This window comes from Indicator indicator, chromosome 4 (assembly GCF_027791375.1).
Source record: "Indicator indicator isolate 239-I01 chromosome 4, UM_Iind_1.1, whole genome shotgun sequence".
In the NCBI taxonomy this organism is placed as follows: Eukaryota; Metazoa; Chordata; class Aves; order Piciformes; family Indicatoridae; genus Indicator; species Indicator indicator.
The window spans coordinates 24,203,370-24,225,715 of NC_072013.1; the positions used below are offsets into that span (position 1 = coordinate 24,203,370).

Here is a 22,346-nt window from a genome sequence, read left to right on the forward strand (position 1 = left end):
TGGTCTTGCCCTGCTTATACCACCATCAGCAGAAGGGGCCCTGCCAGACAGATGCTGAGTGCCCCAGATCTCCTCACGGTGTGGGCCTGTGTCACCAATCCCTTCCCAGAATGCCATTGCTCTCCTCCTGCCCTTCCAACACACTCTTGAACAGACATGGGTCTGGACCTGCATGCAGCACTGTTCCACGCTGGGGTAGAGAAGAGGCTCAGTGGAGTCTTTCCTTCTCCTGTAGCCACACAGTGCACTGGTGTCACTGTCAGCTGCCCCCTTGAACCCCATCAGCCTCAACAAAAGCAGCGTGGTGCTGTGCTGGCACTGCCATGGCATGCACTGGCTAACGAGCAAAGCAGCTGGTGGCCAAAGTACAATTACAAGTTTTCTCTGGGAGCTATTCTCTTCCAATTGAAAATATACCAAGACTGTTACTAGTGATTAGAGGGTAGCCAGCATTCTGCAGGGGAAAGCAGCACATGGTATGTTCACACTCACCACCTTTTATCAGGACCTGGATGGGTGGAGTGGGTATGGATGGTAAGAGGCGAGCAGAGCTGGAGGGGGATCACTGCTCTCATCTGTCTGCCTCCTTCCCCAGCAGCTTTCTCAAGCTCCTCATGGATGCCAAGGAAGTGGGGAGCTTGAGAAAGGAGTTGAGAGCAAACCGGCTTCTGAGACTGAACAAAGCTCTGGTTTGTGCTGGGGATAACCTACCTCCCATGCTGGCTTACTCCCTTCTCCCTACAGCCTCCTCCAGGCCAAGCCCATCACGTGCTCCTGGGGAAGGTCCAAGGTCCAGCTGGGCAGGGGCTGCGGAGGTAAGGCTGGCAGCCTGCTGCAAAATGAAGCACCTCTTCTTCCTCTTCTGTGTCCTGCAGCTCTTTGGTGAGTATGCCCAAGGGACAATCACTATGGCAGGCAGGGGTGATCACTGGATGACTTCACCATTTCAGGTGTGCTTTTGGCAATCCTGTTTCAGAGCAAAGCTTCAGGTTGTGTCATTTCAGATGTGTCTGTAACACAAAAAGGAAAAATTTCCAACCAGACAGTGAGAAGGCAGGGGAATGAGGCTGGGATTACTGTATTGTGCCCACTGCACCTCCACAGCTGGGGCTTTCCTACTTGTATCTGAAGCCAGCAGCTCTGCACAGCAGGACACACCGTCTGTTGAATATGCTTGTTGCTTTGATGTTCAAGGACTGTGCTTCCCTGGAGACAAGGCTGATTAAATAGCACACTGATATTTCCAGAGCTGTGGAGGGTGCAGGAATGCACCAGCACAGCTGCATAGGGGAAAAGGCTTTGCAACAGGAGATTAATGTCCGTGGCTCTAGAGTCCCTGGGCAGAGGAGCTGCTGCAGCAGCTGGGTCAGCACAAAGAGCCATCTCTGTGGTGTGGCATGAACTCACTTGACACAGCACCTTGCGGCTGGCGGAATGTGAGGCGTGTGTGCAATGGGGCTGGCTGAGCCTTTCTGCTGGAGCTTTAACCTCTCTGTTCCCTGGCTTCCTGAGATGAGTGACTCAGGTCAAGCACAGCAGTGTGGCAGAACTACTTGCAATTACCATCTGGGGCTTTTTTTTTCCTTTCTTAAGCTTTTTTTTTTTTTTTTTAACCCAAATCCAGCAAGGTGTTTTTGCCTATAACACTGCAAGCATCTGCTTTGGTTTTCTCATCACTCTTACAGTCTTTTCCTCTCTCAGTGGGTTTTGAAATAGGTACAGGGCAGGGGAGTTTTTGCTTTGCCTGAGGGCTTCTTCAGGCAACTGAGAGCCACGGCAGCATCCTGGTGCAGGGCTGGGAGAGCCCCTCTGCACCTGGCCTCCAGCCGCTGTTCCTGCTGTAGGACTTTCATTCTTGTTAAGAACACAGCATTTCCTCTTTGCCTGGACATGGCTACCTACAGCAGTCTCAGCAGAGCCCTTGGCAGAGTCAAACAATGCAAATTATGCTCCAAGGCGATCGTCGTTTGCTGATAAAGCCTCTGCAGAGCCTATTTAGCACAACTGGCCACATCCCTCTCCATCATTTGGACTAGTATGGCCAAGACTTTCTGCAGTGCACCTTCCTTCATCAGCTAGAATCATTTAGACCTCCCCTTCTCTCTCCACAGCCCCTCCTGCCCTGCTCTCCATCTGACCTCTAGTGCCTGGTCCCTCTCTGCTGCCCAGTCTCCTCCACCACTGCTTTTCTACATATTTACACGTTTTGTGGGTTTTTCCCCTAAAGAAAAGATGATCCATATCAAGAGCAGTTTTTTTCCCTTTTTTTCTATTTTTTAATTTTTTTTTCTTTCTCATAATTCACTTGCCTAAAGCCATTTAATTCAGACTGCTGAAGAGTTATTTTCAGCTGAGCATGCATCTTCAGCCAAGCCTGGGCAATGTCAGGCCTGGGAGTCATGAGGCTCTGGCATGCTTGTGCAAACAAAGAGGGTCAGAGTGGAAACCCACCTCTGCCATGGCCCATCCCTGGCCAGTGGGGTCAACCCTGTCCCTGTCATTGTAGTCCTGCTGGTTCAGCGTGCCCACGCCATTCCTGCTGGAAACACCACAGCTGAGGGTTCTCTGCACAATCAATTACTCTGAGTGGCAAAAAACCCACTGCAATGAATGCTGAGGTGCCAGGCTTTCCATTGCCTGCAGGGCTTTCCTGTCTTCTTGCTACCTACCAAGTATTTATCCCTTACTCCTCTTCCTACCTGAGTGGGTAAAAGCCATCATCCAGCCCCCCAAAAAATCACCTGTGCATAGGAGGGCTCCAGTTGTTCAACTGGGAAGGTACAGGGGCTGCTCCTTTGCAGAAAATCCCCAGATCTGGTGTGAAAAGTCCAACTCATCCCTACAGCACATCCCAGAGGGCATTCCCAGTGCCTCACATGGACTGGGTTACAGTGATTTCTCTGCCTTTCCCAGCTGGTGCCATTGCCGTGTACAAGCAGTGGATCCCCAACACTAATTTTGAAACCGCCTCCAACTGGGATGAAGGCAGAGTCCCCTGTGCCAGAGACATGGTTCATTTTTTGAAGAACAAGGTATTTGACATTTTATTTTGATTTGTTTTTATGCAAAATGCCATCAGGCTTTGGACAAGCCCATTGCCAGCTGGGTGAAAGCCTGCTTTTATTTTTCCTTTCCTTACAGGTCATCTCAGTCTTTGTCAGTTCTCCCCATGCGCTGACAGACATGGTAAGGCAGCATCTGGAGACACTGGGAGGGGTGGGGGGAGGGCAGGGCTGGCACTGGAGCATGGCAAGCTGTGTGGCATATCACCCTCTCTCCCTCTCCAAGGACTCTGACATTCTGCTCTGTGGTCTGGCCAGAACAAGGACACCTTGGCTGAGATGAGGCCACAAGAGTGGCAGCAGCCAGGGTCTGTACCATAGAGCCACAAAGCATATTTCTGGGATTATTTTTTTTCATTAGGGAAGATGGGGGAAAGCACTCCAAAACTTCCTTTCATTTGGAAGAAATTTTTTTTTTCTTCCCAAAGGAAGGGCAAAAGCCCCTCCATGGGGCTGAGACCTTGGCAGTAGTTTGCTGAGGAGCACTAACATGCAACGTTGCCAACACAGAACAGGCTCTAGCCCCAGGCAGAGGCTAAGTGAAGCTGACATCAAAAGATCCTGAAATGAAAACAAACTGTTCTGGGAAATCTCAAAATGCTGCTTGAGATATTTGCTTTCAAGTGCCATCGAGGTTTATATTTTTCTGTGGTGCTATTAACCTGACCATGACAGGACAGGCACAATACCCTACCAGAATGTGTGATCAGATTGAGGAAGGAGTTTCTGAGCCAGCCGGTGTTCCTCAAAAAGACACCATGAAAGTGCAGGGTCTTGATCCCCACAGTTGTGAGGGTCAAGTTTAGCAGGGAGGATGGAATTAAAGGGAAAAGCAAATCTTTGCTGCCCCAATGCATGGACACGGGATGGGTCACTGGCTATCCCTGTCCCAGCACCAGGATAGCATGAAATGGGCTGGATCTCCTTTGCAAAACCTCCTCCCCTGGATGGGATGAGCTTGCAGCTGAATTCTCTCTCTCAGTTTTAGGGCACCTTTGCTATTTTATTGGCCATTAAATCTGAACAATCCCTTGAAATTTACGTGGTGCGATTTGTTCAGGCTGTCTATGCTACTAATAGTTTTGATGCTTTAATAATGGCATGTGCCATGTTTAATCCCTCTACAAATATTTGGAGGAGCTACTTTATTTATATGGCATTTTACATATGATTTTTTTGAAGGAAAGAATGTACTGGGGAAATACCTACAAATATAATGTAATAAATGATGTGGAATTTACTCAGAGAAGAAAAGTGCAAAATACCACTCCAGTAGATTTTATTTTACTTACAGATGAATGTATAATATTTCCAAAGCACTTTCATCAGAGACTTGCCAAGTGCATAGTTGCAAAGCAGTGTTGTTCGTTACAGAGGGAGCCTTTCACAACCCAGCTTAAGAGCTGAGCTGAGCAGCCCTGCATCTGGCTGAGGAGAGGGAGGTGCAACGCAGCCTTTGCACAACTAATGACATCTGTGGCTGTGCTCAGGGGAACATTCCTCATCATGAGCAAGTGATGGGATCAGGGTGCTGGGGTGGTAAACAACTCACCCCATTAAAAGATCCAGTGATCCTTGTGGGAGCGCTGAGGACCCTCTGCTGCTCTGGGACTTCTCTGGGACCCCACTGCTGGCAAGGAGTTATGTGGGCTCCAAGGTTACAGTGGGTGTCATAGTTCCACCACTGTGCAGGAGCAGAGGAGGAAGGCTGGGGGGCCTACAGGAGAAGAAATAATGATTGCAGCACAGGATGTGAGGGTATGGCACTAGTCCAGGGGCTCACCCCACTGCTGCACCCAATTGTACTGCCTGTCAGCAGCCAAGCTCATCCCAAGCTATAACCCATACTACAGCTCACACCTTTCTGAGCATCACTGTCCCAGTGATGAACTATGCCAGTCAGCTTCCTAGAGTAGTGGTGAGTATATTTCTTTTTAATTTCAGCTCAGCTACCTCCCTCCTAGGTGCCAAGGTGCCACTGTGCTCTCTTGTCACCAGGTGGTACAGGAACTGCCAAAATTAGAGATGAGAAAGGAGTGAAACCCAGCACCCGAGATGGTCTGTCACTTGTGAGGATGGTGTGGAATTTGGCAATTGGGTAGTTAGAAAATGAATTGATCATGAGGCTTTCTGCAGTGAGGCTGGGCTGCACCTGTTCAGCTGCTGGCCGTGCTGCACAGGAAAATTAATCACTTAAATCAGCAGGAATACATTAAGCTTTAGAGTCACCATGGAGATGCTATACAGCCTTTGGGCATTAAAAAAAAAAAAAAAAAAAAGAGAGAGCCTTGCTTGCTATACTAGTGTAGGAGGAAATTCATGACATGGGAAGGGACTGGGATCTCATTGACATTCATGAGGACAATGCCCGCAGTAACATACACAGGCAAAGATGCTTGGTGCTTGTGCTGGCCCTGCTGGCAGAGGGGCAGCATGAAACATCTCATCCTGACTCCCCAGCTGAGTGGAGTGAGACCTGGGGTGCCAGGTGGTCATCATGTACCTCTCATGTGGGCACCATCTTAGTGCCAGGACCTGCTTTCTTGGGAGCAGACTAGGGCTGTTGGGGCAAACAGCCCACCTCCACACTTGGAGAAAACCCATTGATCACCCAGATTGGTGGCTATTTGATCTGAATTTTTGAGTGGGTCCCTAATTCAGCCACATACTAAATCCAAATCCATCATAAGCGATTTTGAAGTACAACCACTGTGATTAGGCTGCCTAAAGGTGCAGATAAGTATTTAGCTGGCTTTCAGAAGTGCCTGGGAGTAAGTGTGCAAAAAACCGTGGAGGTGCTTAGGATGATGCTGCCTGATGTGAGTGCTCCAGGCAAGGTGGGCTTTGACTTTACTTGTCGTGCTGCTGGAAGAAAAGGACTTCTTTGAGGGGTATGGACCCTCTAGCTATCACTGTGCTTCAAAAGAGAGCCAGGCCAGGACACAGTTGTGGCTATGAGCCTGGCATTTGACCCAGTAACACCTGTCTTGGTGTGGTTTGTGCCTGAGCTGGCCAGCACTGGAGCATGGGCCAAGGATGGATGATACAACTTGCTATTTTCAAGGCAGCAGGAGTCAGGTTTAGCCACGTGGGCAGCATAGCTTTGCTTAGCCCTTGTAGTGTCAGGGCACTGGCTGGGGTTATTCAGCAGTGCCAGTGTCACCTTTCCAGCTCTGTTCCATCACTGATCCCTGTCATAGTGGCAGCAGCTGCGTGTACCTCTTCTCTGCCCACCCAGTGAAGGGCTGGAAAGGTTGAAGGAGAATTGGGAACATGGTGGGGGTCTGGGGTCTAACCAGCATTTCCTTACCCAGCCTTATATTTTTAGCTGCCTAATTGCAAGAGCAGAATGTACTCAGCTTTACTGCAGGATGCTCCCGCTCGGTTCCTGGCAGAGATTGATCTTGAAATGCCAATTGCTCTCCAGGGGCACTGGCTCTAATGAATTGCCATAGTTTGTGCTTGTCCCAGGCACCAGCGCTCCCTCCTCCCTCCTTCCCAAACAGCAGGGTAACAAGACACCCAGAAAAGGCATTATTTTTCCTTCTCCTGAGATGAAGGTAAAAAAAATTCACAGGACTGTGTGCCTGTGTGCCAGCACATCATTACAAGGCCAAGTCCTGCAGGCTTTTCTCCAGCAATGTTCTCAATGAAGATTTGCCCTAGGAAAGGAGTGTGGTAATACAGCCTTTTACAGTCACCTCCCCAAGTTTATTTGCTCCTTGCATGCTAATTTCCAGCAGGAGTGGTTATTAAGGCCTGTGATGAGTGGAGTAGTTGCTGGCATCCCAGGCTGGAGCAGATGCTGAGGAATGTCTGCCTGGGTGGTTGATTCATGGACCAGTTGCTATCTTTTGCTGCAGGAGATGATTTCCCTGCCTGCACCTTGAGCCATTTTCCAACTCTCTCTGACTGTTGTCTGTGGAGGGATGGTCAGGAAAATTTGCTGAACTAACTTGCTCTCCTGAGGGGTTCCCAATGTCCCTGTGTCTCTCCAGGACACCTGATTTCTGCTTCCTGTTGGTTCCACATCTGCAGGTGTGCACTGTGGGGCTACAGCCAAATTAATGGCCTTTTTTGACCCATTATCCCCCCCCATGGCTTTTACTGGTGTCTGTGGGGTGGTTTTGCAAGGGAGTGCCAGCCAGCACCTGTGCAGGATGGCCAGGAGCTGCAGGATCTTTGTGGGGACAGGCAGTAGCAGGATATTTTGGGAACCCAATGTGCCAGGGGCCAAGGCCAGCTTGGGCAAGTGATGCAGGGAGCCCAGGCCCAAAGCACAACACAGAACGTGATGAGCAGACAGGGCAAGGGAAGTGGCTCCTGCATGAATGAGAGCACAGCAGCGCTGCTGCTGAAGGGCCCTGCCTGGCAGGAGAGGGAGGCAAGGATGCAAGCAGGGGGGAGCAACCGTCTTCTGCCCACTGCCAGTGGCTCCCATGGAGAAGAGCATGAGCTTCTGTGCCCTGCTCCACGCTGCACCAACCTGCCTGAACGTGAGGTGCGTGGGGATAAAAACTGACTTTCTTGCCTGTTTTGTTTTGGTTTTTTTTGGGGGGGTGCTAAAGTTCCACTCCTCATGGGGACATATCTGGGCAAGGAGTTTTGGGCAGCAAGGTCCTAGTCTAGCAGCAAGTCTATCCAGATATCCTGGGGAGGCCACAGAACATCATGCCTCACCAACCGCTCTTGCAGAGGGTCTGGAATAGCCAGTGTCAGATCAAGGGTGTGAGATCAAGGACCCCGGCAGGGGCAGGCCAGATCTGGTGGCAGGATGGGAGGTGTAAAAATGGCATGTGTGGCTGAGGGGAGTGGCACCGGCTTGAGGATATGGGTGGAAGCTTCACCTGTGCAGGAAAGCAAGCACATGGACCCCTGCTATCCAACCCAGTGGACCTTGCAGGAAGTGAGCCACTGCAGTGCTCCAGAGCTGTCAAAGGCATTTATCTGTGGATGAATCTGGCCCTGTGCCTTTCTGGAGCTTTCAGTCAGCGGTTGTATCCCACCCAACCACCCACACATCCAGCTGTGCTCAGACCTCTGACCCCAGTGGGTGTTGGGGAAAACTCCCACTATTCCCATCCATGGACAGCAATGGACAGGGGCTGCCTGCCTGGTGCCCCAGCTGCCCCTGCTGCCACTGTCCCAGCAAAGCAGAACAGGGACAGATGATGCAGAAATTGTTTTCCTTTCACATTAATGCCTATGGTGCATTGCAGCACTCTATGGTGGAGAAATAACCCCTGTGCATCCTATCCCAGTGATGCTGTTTGATGAGATGCCACTAGCACCAGCCCCAGAGCTGCCCCAAGGCTGGGTGCTAGGTGAGGGAAGGTACCCTGAGTCGTGCACAGCCCCAGGTGCAAATGTCCTGCTTGCTGGTTCAGAGCTGTGGAGCCCAGCACGCCTGAGCAGTCTCAACATTGCCCAATAGGGATAGTGGCATCATCTCACCTGAGACTAGAATAAGACTGGGGGAACAGCCAGGCGTTGCTCACCTGGGTTCAGAGCAGAAGAAGTACTGCATTTTTTCCTGCACTGATGATGGTGGCATGCCAGTCACACTGCTGTTGTCAGACATCTCAGCCTGATGCTCATGAATTAAGCAGAGCTGAGATTTGCCAAAGGGCAGTTCAAAGCCGCTCAGGCCTTTTCTGTTTTATTCTTTTGGACTTCAGGTTCGTTTTCACTTATGCACAGGGGCAGTGGGTTTCCTCTCAGTGTTGCAACACTGAGGGTGCAAATGGAGTTTGGACTTTGGACCAAGAGTCACGTGGGGTCTTTCCTTCATTTCTTTTTTCTTAGCTTGATGAAAAAAAGGGATGGATGTGTGTTTCAGTTGTCATTGCACTTGGTAATGATGACTGAAGAGATAAGTCATTTAACAGTATCAGGGATGGGAAATGACTAATGGGACTAAGCTTGCTATATTAATGGCCCTGGAGTACAGGTTGGCAGGAGTAAGGGAGAGGAGATGAAGCTGCCAGATTTTTGGCTCCAGTCCTTTGGTACATGTCATTTTTCAGTTCAAAATGTACTTGGAAAGTGGCCCAGCCTATAAGCAATTTCTATACTGAACTCCCAAATGCAGAAAGCCACTGCCCAGTTGAAAACTCCATTTGTCCTCTTCAGAAGCTGAGACACTTAATTTCTGTTAGGGAAAAAAAGGAAGGACAAATTATTTACAAACTAAGATCCACTGGACAATGGAGTCACTTCTGAAGTTCTATCCAGTGATGTGCATCTTGGGAAGGGATGGTAGTAGATGGGCAACACATCTGCCTTGGTGGGCAAGGAACTGTATCTGTGGGGTCAGCCTCAGAAATTTGTGCTGTGACATCCCAGAGTGTGACAGGGTCGGAAGCTGGGACACCAGGTGTCCTGTGGGACTCTCATTTCCCTGCCACACTCATACTCATGTGGACAGCTTCCTCTGGGCTTGGAATGTCCAGGCAGCCAGGGGGTTTGGTCTCAGTGGTGGAGGGTGAGCTCCAGCATGCTATGGTCTCAGGAACAGTTTCCATAGGCAAAGGCTTGTTCCTGGCTGGTCAGGAGATTCCATCCTCTTGGGACAAAAGTTGCCCTGGGCTCAGCTGCTCACTTTGTCATCCCCTCTTGTCCAGCCCCACACATACCATTGCTGGGTTTGAAGCAGATGGTGCACAGGAGCACTGCAGGGCTCTTCTCAGTGGCAACTGCCCTCTGCTCTCCACCCTGGCTTCTCACAGTTCCTGAACCAAGAAGGAGACCCAGGCTATGCCTTCAAAGCACTGTACCACCAGAGCACTAAACTTCTAAACAGATACCTACAGCCTGGGGGCTGAGGAGCTTTAGTGCCTTGATCCCCCACTCCAAGGTGATCCCTGTGTGGGGTACAGCATCGTCAGGCAAGATTGCCCCCAGGACAGAGATCTCTCTGCAACAGTCATTCATAAGTCTTGCTTTCTCTAACCTAAATGCATATTTAAAAACCTGCTCAGTAGATGAAACCTTGAACTCCCATCTAACATGCTTCTGCCTGAGCACAAGACCCAGTGCATTGGCATAAGACAATCCTGGAGGGCTTCCACTTGCTGTCTGGAGAGTGAAGCTAAAACCCTGGGTAGATCAAGTTAGAGGAAAAGGGATTCCTGAAGGTCATTCACTCCTTGCCACGTGAAAACATTAGGGAAGACCTGGATTTCTCTCTGCCAATTTCTAAATGTAAAATAAGGTGGGCTGGGCTGAGTATTCCATGTACTGTGAACAAGTTGCCTAATTCAGTCCATCCTGGAGTTGGCAGTGCAGGCTGGTGACCTGCCTGGCTGCGTCTTCTTGCCAAAGGGGCTCTCATGGCAGAATTGTGCCTGTTGAGGTCTGTCCTCGTGCCATTGAGCAGAAGCTTGGTTGGGCTGAAGCCAAACAAGTGTGGTGACACTGACTACCTGGTGGTGATGTCCTAGCCAACCAGAAGAGGGTCTAGCTATGGTAAGCTGCACCAAATGCCTCTGTGTGCTTTTCTTAGCTCATGCTGAGAAAAAAAACCCACTAGCTGACACCTCACCAAGCATTGTTTGGGCCCCTGTTTTGAAAAGCACAGCCCCTAGAGGTGGGAATTCACTAAGCAAGGAGACCTCTGGGCACTTGTTGGAGTAAGGCTGGGTTTTCCATGGCATACCAATGTATAAAGTCATCTCCAAGCTGCTGGGAATGTGTGCAAGAGGAGGAAGCAGCTGTTGAAAGAGCTTGTTTTGCTTTCCCCTGGTTCTCGTTTCCCTGAACACTTCCTGCTTTTCCATGCTACTGGAAGATAATGTCAAATTGCCTTTCCCCATTGTAGCATCCTCATCTGCAGAAAGGGGAGCTGATATTTTTCCATTAACACGGGGCACAGCAAGGGTAACTCCTAATGACTGTAAAGTGCCTCAGAGACAGCAAGTGTAATAGGCAGCCTAATAATTAGCACTGTCATTTGATTACAAACCTGGGTGGCTGGCAGCAGGATGGCACAGTAATACTCTGAATCTCTTTGTCTAGTACCTGCCCCTGAATGGAGAATTCGTGCTGGCATCTGGTGCAGGATTCACAGCCTTCGATGGCAGCTGGGATCCAGGCTGTGACTCAGGTATTTTGTGCCCAGACCAGTCACCCCATTAGCCCATGAGCAGTGATGCAAATTCAGCCCAGATGTTCCTACAAAGGTCTTTGCTGTCCCACCTCAGAGTAAAGTAAATCATGCCTCTTTCAATACCTACCTTTTCTTTGATGGCATCCCTCACATCAGCTCTTTTCTTCCTTCTAGATCACCTGTCTTGTAAAAAAAGTAATTATAGTAGGGAAGCCTTTGAAGTTGTAGCAGAGAGGCAAAAACTGTTTGTATTTTACCCTGCCTATTAAGCATGTAGCCACATCAAAGCCCTCAGTTTCTTTGCCATGGTATTTCTAAAGAGAAGTGGCTAGGAATTACACACTGGTGAGCTGAACCACAGCCATTGCAGTGGGCTGGCCCTTGGTCCAGTGTGCAAAGGGATTTCAGTGTGAGTGCATCCTTCCCTCCTCTCTGAGCCTCCAGACCAGGTCTGCTGTGACTGAGACAGCAGGTTTGCTTCATCGGTGCCTGTTACTAATCTGAAAGCTGTTCTCTGGGGAGATGTATTTTGGGTATTTAAGAGGTACCTAATGCTTTCAGTGGTCAATAATGTTGTAGTTTCTTCTGCAGGAAAGGAAGAGCCTGTGCCTGTGCTCTGACTGGCAAAAAAAAGAAAAAGATAACAAAAATGTGAAAAAGCCCAAATGGGTCTGCCCAGAGGAATAGCTGTAGGATCAAACTCTCTAGAGCCACCCCAAAATCCTTCATCCCTATAATTTTTCTGCTTTGGGACTCTTTGCCCCCTGTCAGGGAGGCTCTGGCAGCTGTCTGAGCTTTGCACTGGGCTTTTCCTGCTGTCCATATGCTTCTCCCCTGAAATCAACACACTTTCAGGGGCAATGTCTGCAAACAGATTCTTTAAAGCATGATTTTAAAATTAATGCAAATAATTGAGTCAATAAATGCCTGTGTGCTAGCTGAATTGGTGAAGATGAAGCTGCTGGAAAGGGTGAGAAGGAAACAGGGCACTGAATAATGATACTAAATGTGACCAGCACAGAAATGGTTAATGGTAAAGTAATTAATGGTTAAATGGGACACTCGTTTTGGTGTTACCCACTGTGGGGAACAGGACTGATCATGTTTTGGCAGGCCTGCCAGGCTGCTTGGAAACTGGGAAATGAATTTTCATAACCATTTTTTACCTACTGCATGTGGGCAGCTGTTTTCCTCCCAGCCATGAGGGTGAGCTTTAAATAAGGTGCATGGGGGAGTGTTGGGGGTGGGTAATGTCCTGTGGGATCTAGGGCCAAAGGCCTGCCACCAGAAATTGCTGAGACCTCAGCCCTGAGTGCTAGAAAGCTTTGCCTGACCTTGAGGTGGTGGCTGCCTGGGAGGTCCAGTCTTTCACTCGCTGCCTGCAGGGTGAGCTCCTCCACCTGGGGCAAAGCAGTGCCTCATTTTACCAAGCCAGAGGCATCTGCTGGAGCTGCGAATTTGGGTCTGGGTCATGCTTAACCTTTCAAGTTGCTTTTCCAGGTGCAGCAGTCAGGTTTGCAGATGCTGAGCACCACACGTGGTTTGACCCCACGTTGTGGCAGGCTGTGTCCCATGGTGAGGAGCTGGAGGCAAACAGGCACATCTTTTCTGTGGATGAGGAGCGTGTCCCGTGCCAGTACGACGATGTTATCTTCCAGCCTGAAACCTCCTTCCAGATAAACATCAACTCATCACAGAAAGTGATTCATCTCCGTAGCATCTCTCTCATGGGACAGGTAATGTGGCTAGGATGAGAAACCAGCCTGACAACTCCTCATGATGGCTGGGAGAGGCCCTGGAGAGGAGAGACTAGCCAGGGATGGAGCAGTGGCACTGCACAGGGAGATGGGTCACTTCCATGGCACTGCAGCTTCATGGGCAGCTGCTACTGTAGATGTTCTCAGTTTCTTTCGTCTACCAGTTTGTTATCATCATCTCCTTTCCCTGTGGTGGGAGCACAGGCTGCCTCACTGTTCAGACTGAAAAAAAAATGGTCTGTGCACATGGGTCAAACCAGCAGCAAATGGCATCTCCTCCAGCACCCAGGGGCTAACCTCTTCCCAGGCATGTGTCCATAACTGCACTGCTCTGGGACCCTCTGGGGACACCTCCCTCCCACCTCTGACCTCATGGCCTGGGGCCTGGCAATCATCTCCCAGCTTTGTTTCAGTACTGCTCTTTAATTGATTGGAAGGATAATTATAGAAACGCTAGCAGCCTGCTGTGCATCAGCCTGGGAATCAGGCACACGATGAGTCCCATCCCTTGCCAGTCAGAGGAGTGAAAGATCACAGACACTGCAGCAGTAAACACAGGCTCCTTCCAGGAGCGGGAGATGCGGCAGACATTTCATAAGTTATTTATTATTTCTACTGCTGCGCTGCCTGGGATCTGCCATTTCAGGACCAGGCATTAGGTAACTGCTTTGTGACTAATAAACTCAGCCAATGTCCAGGTGGATGCAGGCGAGTCTGGACAAGGCAACAACCCAGTGGAGCTCACCTCAGACACATGTAGTCTCAGGGATGCAGAGGTGGATGGTCTTGGGTGATCGGAGTGATGCCAGTCCTGCCAGTGATGCCTGGGGACTACCCCACGGCACATCATCCCCTCCTGGGATCTAGCCCTGTGCCCCAGGGCAGAGACTGCTGCTGAGTGATGAGATGGAAGGAGAAAGTGCTTTTTGGTTTTGTGATTATAGTTTATTTCCTGTAAATAAACTATTTTGTCCCTTTGCTATCCCACTCCTTGCTCTATGTGGGGTATTTTCATTCCAGGGCCTGAGGAATCCTCCTGTTGTGCTAGGGCATTGAGAAGCCTGCTGTGGAAGACTGGTGGCTTGGCAAGAGGAGGCTGGTTAGTTCAGCTCAGCCTTCACTAATGTTGAGCCCACTGAAGTGCTTCCCAGATTGAAGGAAAACATCTCATATCCAGTCTATTCCTTCTAGTAATTAAAAGCTGATAACCTAAATTCTTTGGGCCAGCAGAAAGAGGGAAAGCAAGAAGCAAAAAAAGAGCTCAGCCATCTCATGATTTATTTGTGGTCTGTTTGTTTAAATTAGAAAGGAGTTTTCTGCTGGCCCAATGCAAAACTTTGAATGGGTATTAGTGGCAAGATTTTCCTGCTGCACACCCTGCCTAGGAAGGGACTGCTCCAAGCTGGCTGTTAGATGTGGCACCAGGCATCAAGGCAGCACAGCCAGGTGCCTGCATGTGGCTGGGGATAACTTGCTGCTCTTTCCCACACAGGAGCTCAGCAGCCCCGAGGCCTGGGCTGGGTACCTGCAGGGTCACTCCGCCCCACTGCAGTTTCATGGCAACGGCACTCTCCAAGTGACAGGCACTCGCTGTCCTGACAAGTCCGGCTGCGCCTGCGGGAACGCCCCGGTGAGTCCTGACACTGCAGGTCAGTGTGGTGCCATTGCAAGTTGCGGGGCAAGGGACTGACACTGCCCTGCTCTCCTTTAGGATGGCCACCGCATTTGTTCAGCCCTTCTCAGAGCGTCGGGGGGTCGGTGCCCGGTGCCAGCGTGCCAGAACCCTTTGCAGCCCCTTGGCCACTGCTGCAAGGTCTGCGGTGAGTGGGGGCCACTGCGCTATTCGTCTTCCCTGCCGTGCCGGCTGCCTCAGCCCCCTTCCCCTGGCTCTATGGGAAAGCTGGGTGTGAGGAATGCTGCTGTTTGTGGGTTGAAGTTTTGCTGCATCACTGCTCCCACAGGCCTCATCCACAGGTCCCATCCACATCTCACATGCCGCCCTCTCATAGCATCTCTCTGAAACATCAGCCTAGCCTTTGGGAGCTTGTTCTGAGTTGCAGCCCTTTGCCCCTGCCTCTGGTTTATCCTGTCAGGATGTCACAACTTGTCAAGCTAATAGAGCTCTGCTGAGTTTATGCAGCAGAAAACACTCAGAGGAAGTGTACCTTTTTCACCCTAATGTCAGCTTTCCAGCCCCAAGTTTGTTTCATTTAGTTTAAAATAAAACCATGCAGATGACAGTGTTCCCTCTGCAATGAGGGCTTCTCCGCTAATCTACCTGGAAGGGTGCTAAGGGGAATCCTTCATGCACACTTGTACCCAGATATTTGGTGTATTGTATTTGGCTTATCATACCAAAGTCATTAAAACAGCACTGGATGTTTCTCCCATGTGCTTCTGAAAGCAGAGATCCTCAAAGACTTCAGGGGAGTGTCATATTTCAACAAATACTTACTTGCATTTTTTCCAATGACTGCAGTCTAGTACCAGGAGGGCTGGTGTCCCCTTCTCTCCATCTTGCCTCCAAAGCCAGGGCTGCATTGCTGAATTGCAGCCTTACAGCCCTGAAATCAGGTACATGCAGAGCTTCCCAGAGGGATATGTGGGAGAAAGCTTTCCAGAAAAAGCTTCTCTATGGAATGTGGTAGAAACCAAAAGACTTTAATCAAAGTTGATAAAAATGCCAGTGAGGGAGGCAGAAGTTTCTTGGGGCAGTGCTGCTCAGGCATGGCTGTGGAGCTCTCTCCTGAGCCTAAGCAGAGCAGTTTCTTGGAGGTACTGGAGGGTCCCTAGTGCCTTTCATGGCAGTTGTGTCTGTGCTGCCATGGCAGCTCTCTGCTCAGACTCGGTGACAATATCATATCTGTCTGGTTTTGGGCTGCAGGAGCCACTATTAACCTGGACTTCACTCCTGATTTTGACCTGCAGAAGTACCAGGATAGACTGCTGCAAGTCTTGCTGAGCCAGGTAAATCAGCCTGCTGGATCAGGAGGGGCTAGCAAAGCCACAAGCCACCAGCCATGTCTGCCAGTGACTTGATGCTGGTGGGCCTGGCTTGGGGGGGTATGTGGTCCCAGTGATGCAGGGGGTTCAGCCTCACTCCCCACCACCCTGAAGGGCTTACCCTCCCTACCACAGCCATGTTGCCCCTCTCGTTAGGGGGAAGGAAGAGCTGCTGGCACACAGATGAAAAAGGATGCAGCAGATCTTAGTGGAAACCCTGATGTAAAAAACGCAGAGGTCGTCCAGGTCATGTCTAGATAACATAGAAGGTCAACCTATGTGGCTAGGGCCATGTAAATATTCAGCAGGGGATCCCACAGCTTCTGTAAGATGGCTTCAAGTGCTGGGCAATCACTGAGTGGGTAACTAACACTGGTCAGCACTCAGATGCATCCTCTACAAGGCATCACTCCACACTACTCCTTGTCAGACATAGCATGACACCCCTCCTCCTGCCTGGGAGCTGCTGGGAGGAGGTGTGCTCAGAGTTACACTGGGAGGATCAATATCACAGTACTGCTCTCTTGATCCTGAGCTGAAAGTCTGCTGCCGGCTCTCCCTGCAGCCACTCATGTCTTAATACAGCGTTTAATGAATGTGCTACATGAAATTGCTTTCTTGGCACACTCGCCTCTGCAGGGAGGTGCTGGGTGCCAGGTGCTGGTCACAGCTTAGAAGGGAAGGGAGATATGAACCACTTATTTGGGAAACGCAATGCAATGAGGGTAACAGGGCTGGCAGCGATGTGGTGGGGCTGGTGAAGATTTATGGATGAGCCTTGCTGGTGCATCCATCGTGGCTGTCTGCAGAAGTGGCTGATTTCTGCCTGCCACTTTTGTGGGCTTGACGTGTCCCTGTGTTTTGGAAAGCCCAAGTACACCAGCGTGCGGATGGCCATGTCCAAGGTGCACAACGTACAGACCTTCCTGGGAGTCATTACCCGAAGCTCCACTCCTCTCATCCAGATTGTGCTGATTGATGGAGCAGGAGTGCAGCTTGGTGCCACTGTGGAGCAGCTGGCAGCAGACATCATGGAGGACATAACACAGCATGGTAATGCCACTGTCCTCCTCTGTGGGTCCCTTGCAGGTGCAGCTAAACCCACACCTGTCCAGAGCTCCTTGTTTTCTGCTGGCAGCTCATGTGTCTAGCTGGGTTTTTAATGTCTCCAAGGATGGAGACTCCATAATATGTCCAGGCAACCTGTCCTCATAATTGACCATGGTTGCAGTAAGTTGTTTGTTTGTTTGTTTGTTTGTTTTTTTGCTTCTATTTAAGTGGAATTTGCTGTACTTCAATTTGTGTCCATTTCCTCTTGCCCTGACGCCGGGTGCTTCTGAGAAGAGTCTGGCTCAACACTCCAGCTGTGTCTTGCCAGGGCAGAATAGAAGGAAGTGTCACTTCCCTTGACCTGGTGGCAACCTTCCTCCTCATGCAGACCAGGATACCTTTGTCCTTTCATACCATGTCTGGCTGTGGTTAGCTCGGTGGTCTCCAAGACCCCCGGGTACCTTTCTGCAGAGCTGCTTTGCAGCCAAAATGCTGTGTGGAGGCTGCCATGTAAACTGGCAGATGATGACAAGCATGTAGGTCACAGCCAGGGGACCTCACTGGTTTCATGTGGGTAACAGTTCAGTTCACCCAGCTGTGTACTCAAAGGGGACCAAGCAGGCAAGCAGTGACAGACCCAGCTGTAGACTCCTTTTGCCTTGTGTGTGAGTCAGAATGGGGATGTGCTACCCCCTGGCCAATCCTCATCCCTATTTCTTCCTGCCCTTTCCCAGGTGAAGCGCTTGGCATTTCAGCTGGCAGAATGGAGGTGTCCACCAGCGGCACCTTCAGTGGGCAAACTGGAAGCCACAGTTTGAGCAGGATCACAGCAGGGACAATCATGGGGTTGCTTTTTGGTCTCCTGCTCCTTGGAGGGATCCTTTTTCTCTATAGAAAGGGAAATCTAAGGTAAGGATGGGGCATCTGTTGGCAATGTATTGCCAGGCTTCTCCTGCTTGGGAACAGCTGTCACCCCAGGCTGTCCTTACAACTAGCTTGGTGGGCACAGGGGTACACAGTGCTGCCCAGAGCTCTGGCAGTGGTGGACATGGCAAGTCAATCTGCTATACCCAACAGTACCGTTCATAGAGTCATAGAATGGATTGGGTTGGAAGGGACCTTTGAAGATCACCTAGTCCACCCCCTCTGTTATGGGCAGGGACATCTTCAGCTCAGTCAGATTGCTCAAAGCCCCATCCAGTCTGGTCATGAACATTCTCAGGGATGGGACATCCACACTTTCTCTGGATGACCTGTTACAATGTCTCACCACCTCATACTGAAGAGTTTCTTCCTTATATCATAGAATGGTTTGGTTGGAAAGGACTTCCAAAGGTCATCTAGTCCAATCACCCTGCAGTGAGCAGGGACATCCTTCACTAGATCAGGTTGCTCAGAGCCTTGTTGAGTCTGACCTTGAATATCTCCAGGGATGGGACCTCACCTACCTCCCTGGGCAACCTGTTAGAGTTCCACCATGCTCATGGTAAAGAACTTGTTCCTAACATCCAATCTAAATCTACTCTTCTCTTACTTAAAACCATTGCCCCTCATCCTATCACTGCAGGCTTTTGTAAATGGTCCCTCTCCAGCCTTCTTTCAGGCCCCCTTCAGGTACTGGAAGACCTTGCTATTAGGTCTCCCCAGAACCTCCTCTTGAACAACCCCAGCTCAGCTTGTCCTCACAGAAGAGGTGTTCCAGCCCTCTGATCATCATTGTGGCCCTCCTCTGGACCCAATCCATCAGGTTCATGTCCTTCCTGTGTTGAGGGTTCCAGAGCTGGATACAGTACTCCAGTTGAGGTCTTACCAGAGCAAAGTCTCAGAATCACCTCTCTTGATCTGCTGGCCATGCTTCTATCTGACCTTATATCTAACCTTAATCTACCCTCTTTTAGTTTAAAATTGTTGCTCTCATTGTTCCTCATGGTTTATTGGAGGTGAGGTGGCTGAAAGGCACTGTCTGTACTGTTGGACTGCTACTTGGTTGGGAGGATTTTCTTCTTGTAGGTGTTCAAGAGGGGTTTGGATGTGGCACTTGGTGACATGGTTTAGTGGTCATGAGGTCTTGGGTGACAGGTTGGACTTTGATGATCCTTGAAGTCTTTTCCAACCTTATTGATTCTGTGATTCCGTGATTCTTTGTGCCATGTGGCAGGGTGTGCTCTGGCAGGAGAGGAGCTGCTGTGGCTTGGTTGGAGTTCTGCACAGCCTGAGGGCATCTCCTGTTCCTTGTAACAGTTTGCAGTCCTGCTGGAAGACTGAAACTGGCAGCTGCTTAAATGGACCTGGGTCAAAATAATTCAAAGCACTCAACCCACTTTATATCCATGAAAAGCAGCAACAGCATCCAGAAGAAAATGCAACTTCTGGTGCATAGTGTGGAGAGGTCTCAGGAGTGAGACAGTGAAGTGCACAGCACCTGACCTCACAGCAGCTGGGAGCTGGCCAGAAATACTCTTCTCCATCACCTTTTCCCCTCAGAGCTTGGAGACAAGCTCTGTCAGTGAATGGAGCATCCTAGCAGTGCCCACAGCAGGTGCTCAGAGCACCCACCTCTTTTCCTCACACATGTCCCCACCTTCCCACAGGGCCCTGTCTCTCCCAAGGACAGTTTTGCAGGGTTGATTGGCAGATGTCTCTGGGTGTAGTGGGGTGTCCACTGAGCTGCTGTGGCTCATGTCACCTACTTGACTATGGGCAAACTGGATGGACCCTATAATTTTTATAACCAGGAAGCAGGAATTGCGCTACTTTGTGTGTGCAAGGTGCACTGGTGTTTGCCAGGGCATGCTGGCTGTGTTTCAGGCTCTCAGGTCAGGTTCATCTGCTTGGGCTCTCTTGCTGCACAGCAGCGGCGGTGACAGGGACGCTTGCCCTGCCGCTCAGCACGTGCTGACATGACATTTCCTAGCAATAAACCTGAGCCTTCATTTAATTTCTAAATAAAACTCCCATCCCCATAGTTGCTGCTTAATGATTTATCTTGCACTGACACTTCTTTGGATGCTGGACAGGCCTTTGAAAGCAACTCCATCAGTGGTGGGCGGGAAGTTTGTGTAGCTACAGGAGATGGAGCTGAACCTGAGCCTGGGTCACGTCCCCAAGTGACACTCTCCTGCTGCATATCTCCAGGGGCTCTGGGGCAGGGCCCTTTTGGTCAGTGCTGTTGAGCATCATGGAGGCATCTGACACCAGCAGAGATGTTTCTAATTAGGCAGAAGGCTCTGGGAGCCTGCAAACAGAGTATGCTTCAATGCAGTGGAACTGTCCTGACCACCAGCACACCAGTGAAGTTAGCTTGTTTCCACCAAAAAGGGCCTGGAACTGCCTCCCTGCAGATAGCACAGCTCCTCTGGTTGCACATATTGTGATCACAGTGGTTAAGTACCTGTGGGCTCCCAGGACCTGCAGTGACGCGTGGAACCACTGCTGAGTACCATGTGCATCAGGTATGTGGTGCAAGGGATGATCCTCAGCGAGTGGGACTTTTAGGATAAGAGTAATGAAGAAAATAATAAAAGTTGTGATGGTGATTAAGATGAAGAAATGATAACACGATAAAAGTAATGACAAAAGTAATTAGTGATTGTTGGGGCTGTGGTGGCAGTAGGTGTCAGCTCTGTGGCAATTCATTTTAGGCCACGGTGGGACAGCAATGACTCCAAAATGAAGCCTGTGCTGGGGCTTTCTACCTCTGAAAAATTCTTCCCTCCAGGATGCATGTCTCAGCCCTCCAGGGTGAATGGTTTCTGCTGGGTAGGGCAGCTTTTTCCTGGGAAAGTGCACAAACATCTTCTTTCAAAGACAGCGTGAAATTTTGTCCCTGTATGTCCCATTCACCTCTTGAAGATGCAGTGTTTCATCTGAGGAAGCTGCTGGGATGGGTGGGATGTGGTTGTGTGATGTCCAGGTCTCTCCCCAGGTTGCCTGTCCTGCGCTTCCCCCAGCCCTGGGACAGAATGGTGGAGCTGGAGTCAGACAGCGACAGAGGCTTCGACAATCCCATGTTTGATGTGGTGAGTCACCTCTGCATGGGGACACAAGGATACTCAGAAAGTGACCAGGAGGTGGCAGGGGCTCCAGCCAGGACCCTCTCTAAGTCCTAGCAGGTTGTACAATGCAAGATGCAATGCATTTGGCAGGAGTCCTCCTTTTCTCAGGCCAAGAGGAGTTTGTGTGATGGCCCCATCCTCCCACAAGTCACCGGCAACTTAGCTGCCACAGGAACTCAGCACTGGATGGATTTTGCCAAGTGTTTTTCTTCCCTTCCCCATCAATTGCTTTTCCCTCTCTCACTACTGCAGGAGACACCAAGCACTGAACCTGGAGAGGAGACACTGCAGGAGATGGCTCCTAAAGACCAGATCTTTTACATCAACCCTCTGTACGATGCAGGGAAGATGGAGACCTAATGGTGTGGCCTCATGCTGGAGGCAGCCACCACCTCCCTGGGGACACCTTTGCCTCCCCAGCCCTCACAGCCCCTCACATCACTTCTGATAGATCTAAACTACAAGGAGATCCTACTTGAATAAAAGTGACTATATGGTGAAGGAAACCACAGCAAACCTTTATTGTTAGGGCTCTCTGGTGTTGTTTCTGGTATTTAAGCTGTATTTTGTAGATGACAGTAATTTTTAGACAGTTCGAGATTTGGGTCTCAGGTGATATCTGGGGAAGCTTTAGCCAGCACTGTGCTGGATTTGCTCAGGGCATGCAGCAGGGTGACAGATGTAACTCTGGATGCATGATGGAAATTCAGTGCTCAAACACTTTTCAAAATGTGTCCCTGAAACTCTAGGGCTTGGGCCTATTAGTTGGATTTAAAAGGACATTATTTTGTGTTCCACAAGTGTGTTCAGTGCTGGGGGATCTCTGTTCTGGGTCCCTCATTTCTCCTGTTAGGGACCTCACTGGGCACTATCACAAGGTGCAATTCTGAGCAAACATTTCCCTCCACATTCCCTCTACTGGGCTGCCTGAGCTTGGTTCCTCCCTCTGTACCCAGCTGACAATTTTAAGACCTGAGGAATGTAATTTCCTGTGATGAGAGAGTGCATCTTGTGATATCAGGGAAAAGAGGTTTGGTGCTGGTGCTGGGGGTCCCTGGGGAGGAATGCAGGCAGGAACCTGATGACTGGGGAGTTACTCTGGATTGTTGCTAAAGAAGAGTCAAAGCAAAGGCACCAGCGGCCTCGTTAGAGATGGCATTTCTGGCCTGGCATATGTCAAATAACTTTAGCAGCCCACAATGTCAGGCAGCACTTCATTACAGGAGCAGGTCTGATGGGTGAGGCTGAAATTATGGAGATGTATTCAAATATATGCTAATTTACACGCTACTGGGCTTTCAGTAGGGTTTGT

At 50.0% G+C, this 22,346-nt stretch overlaps 1 protein-coding gene across 1 annotated transcript; it reads left to right on the forward strand.

Annotated features, from left to right (window-relative positions):
* Positions 1-839: 839 nt before the first annotated feature.
* AMN (amnion associated transmembrane protein) lies at positions 840-21,394 on the forward strand. The gene is made up of 12 exons (XM_054400642.1): positions 840-882; positions 2,914-3,032; positions 3,142-3,186; positions 11,079-11,166; positions 12,670-12,905; positions 14,419-14,556; positions 14,638-14,746; positions 15,811-15,893; positions 16,799-16,982; positions 17,714-17,888; positions 20,893-20,998; positions 21,287-21,394. Exons 1-12 carry the CDS (start codon positions 840-842, stop codon positions 21,392-21,394), a joined length of 1,434 nt encoding a protein of 477 aa, XP_054256617.1.
* Positions 21,395-22,346: the final 952 nt, after the last annotated feature.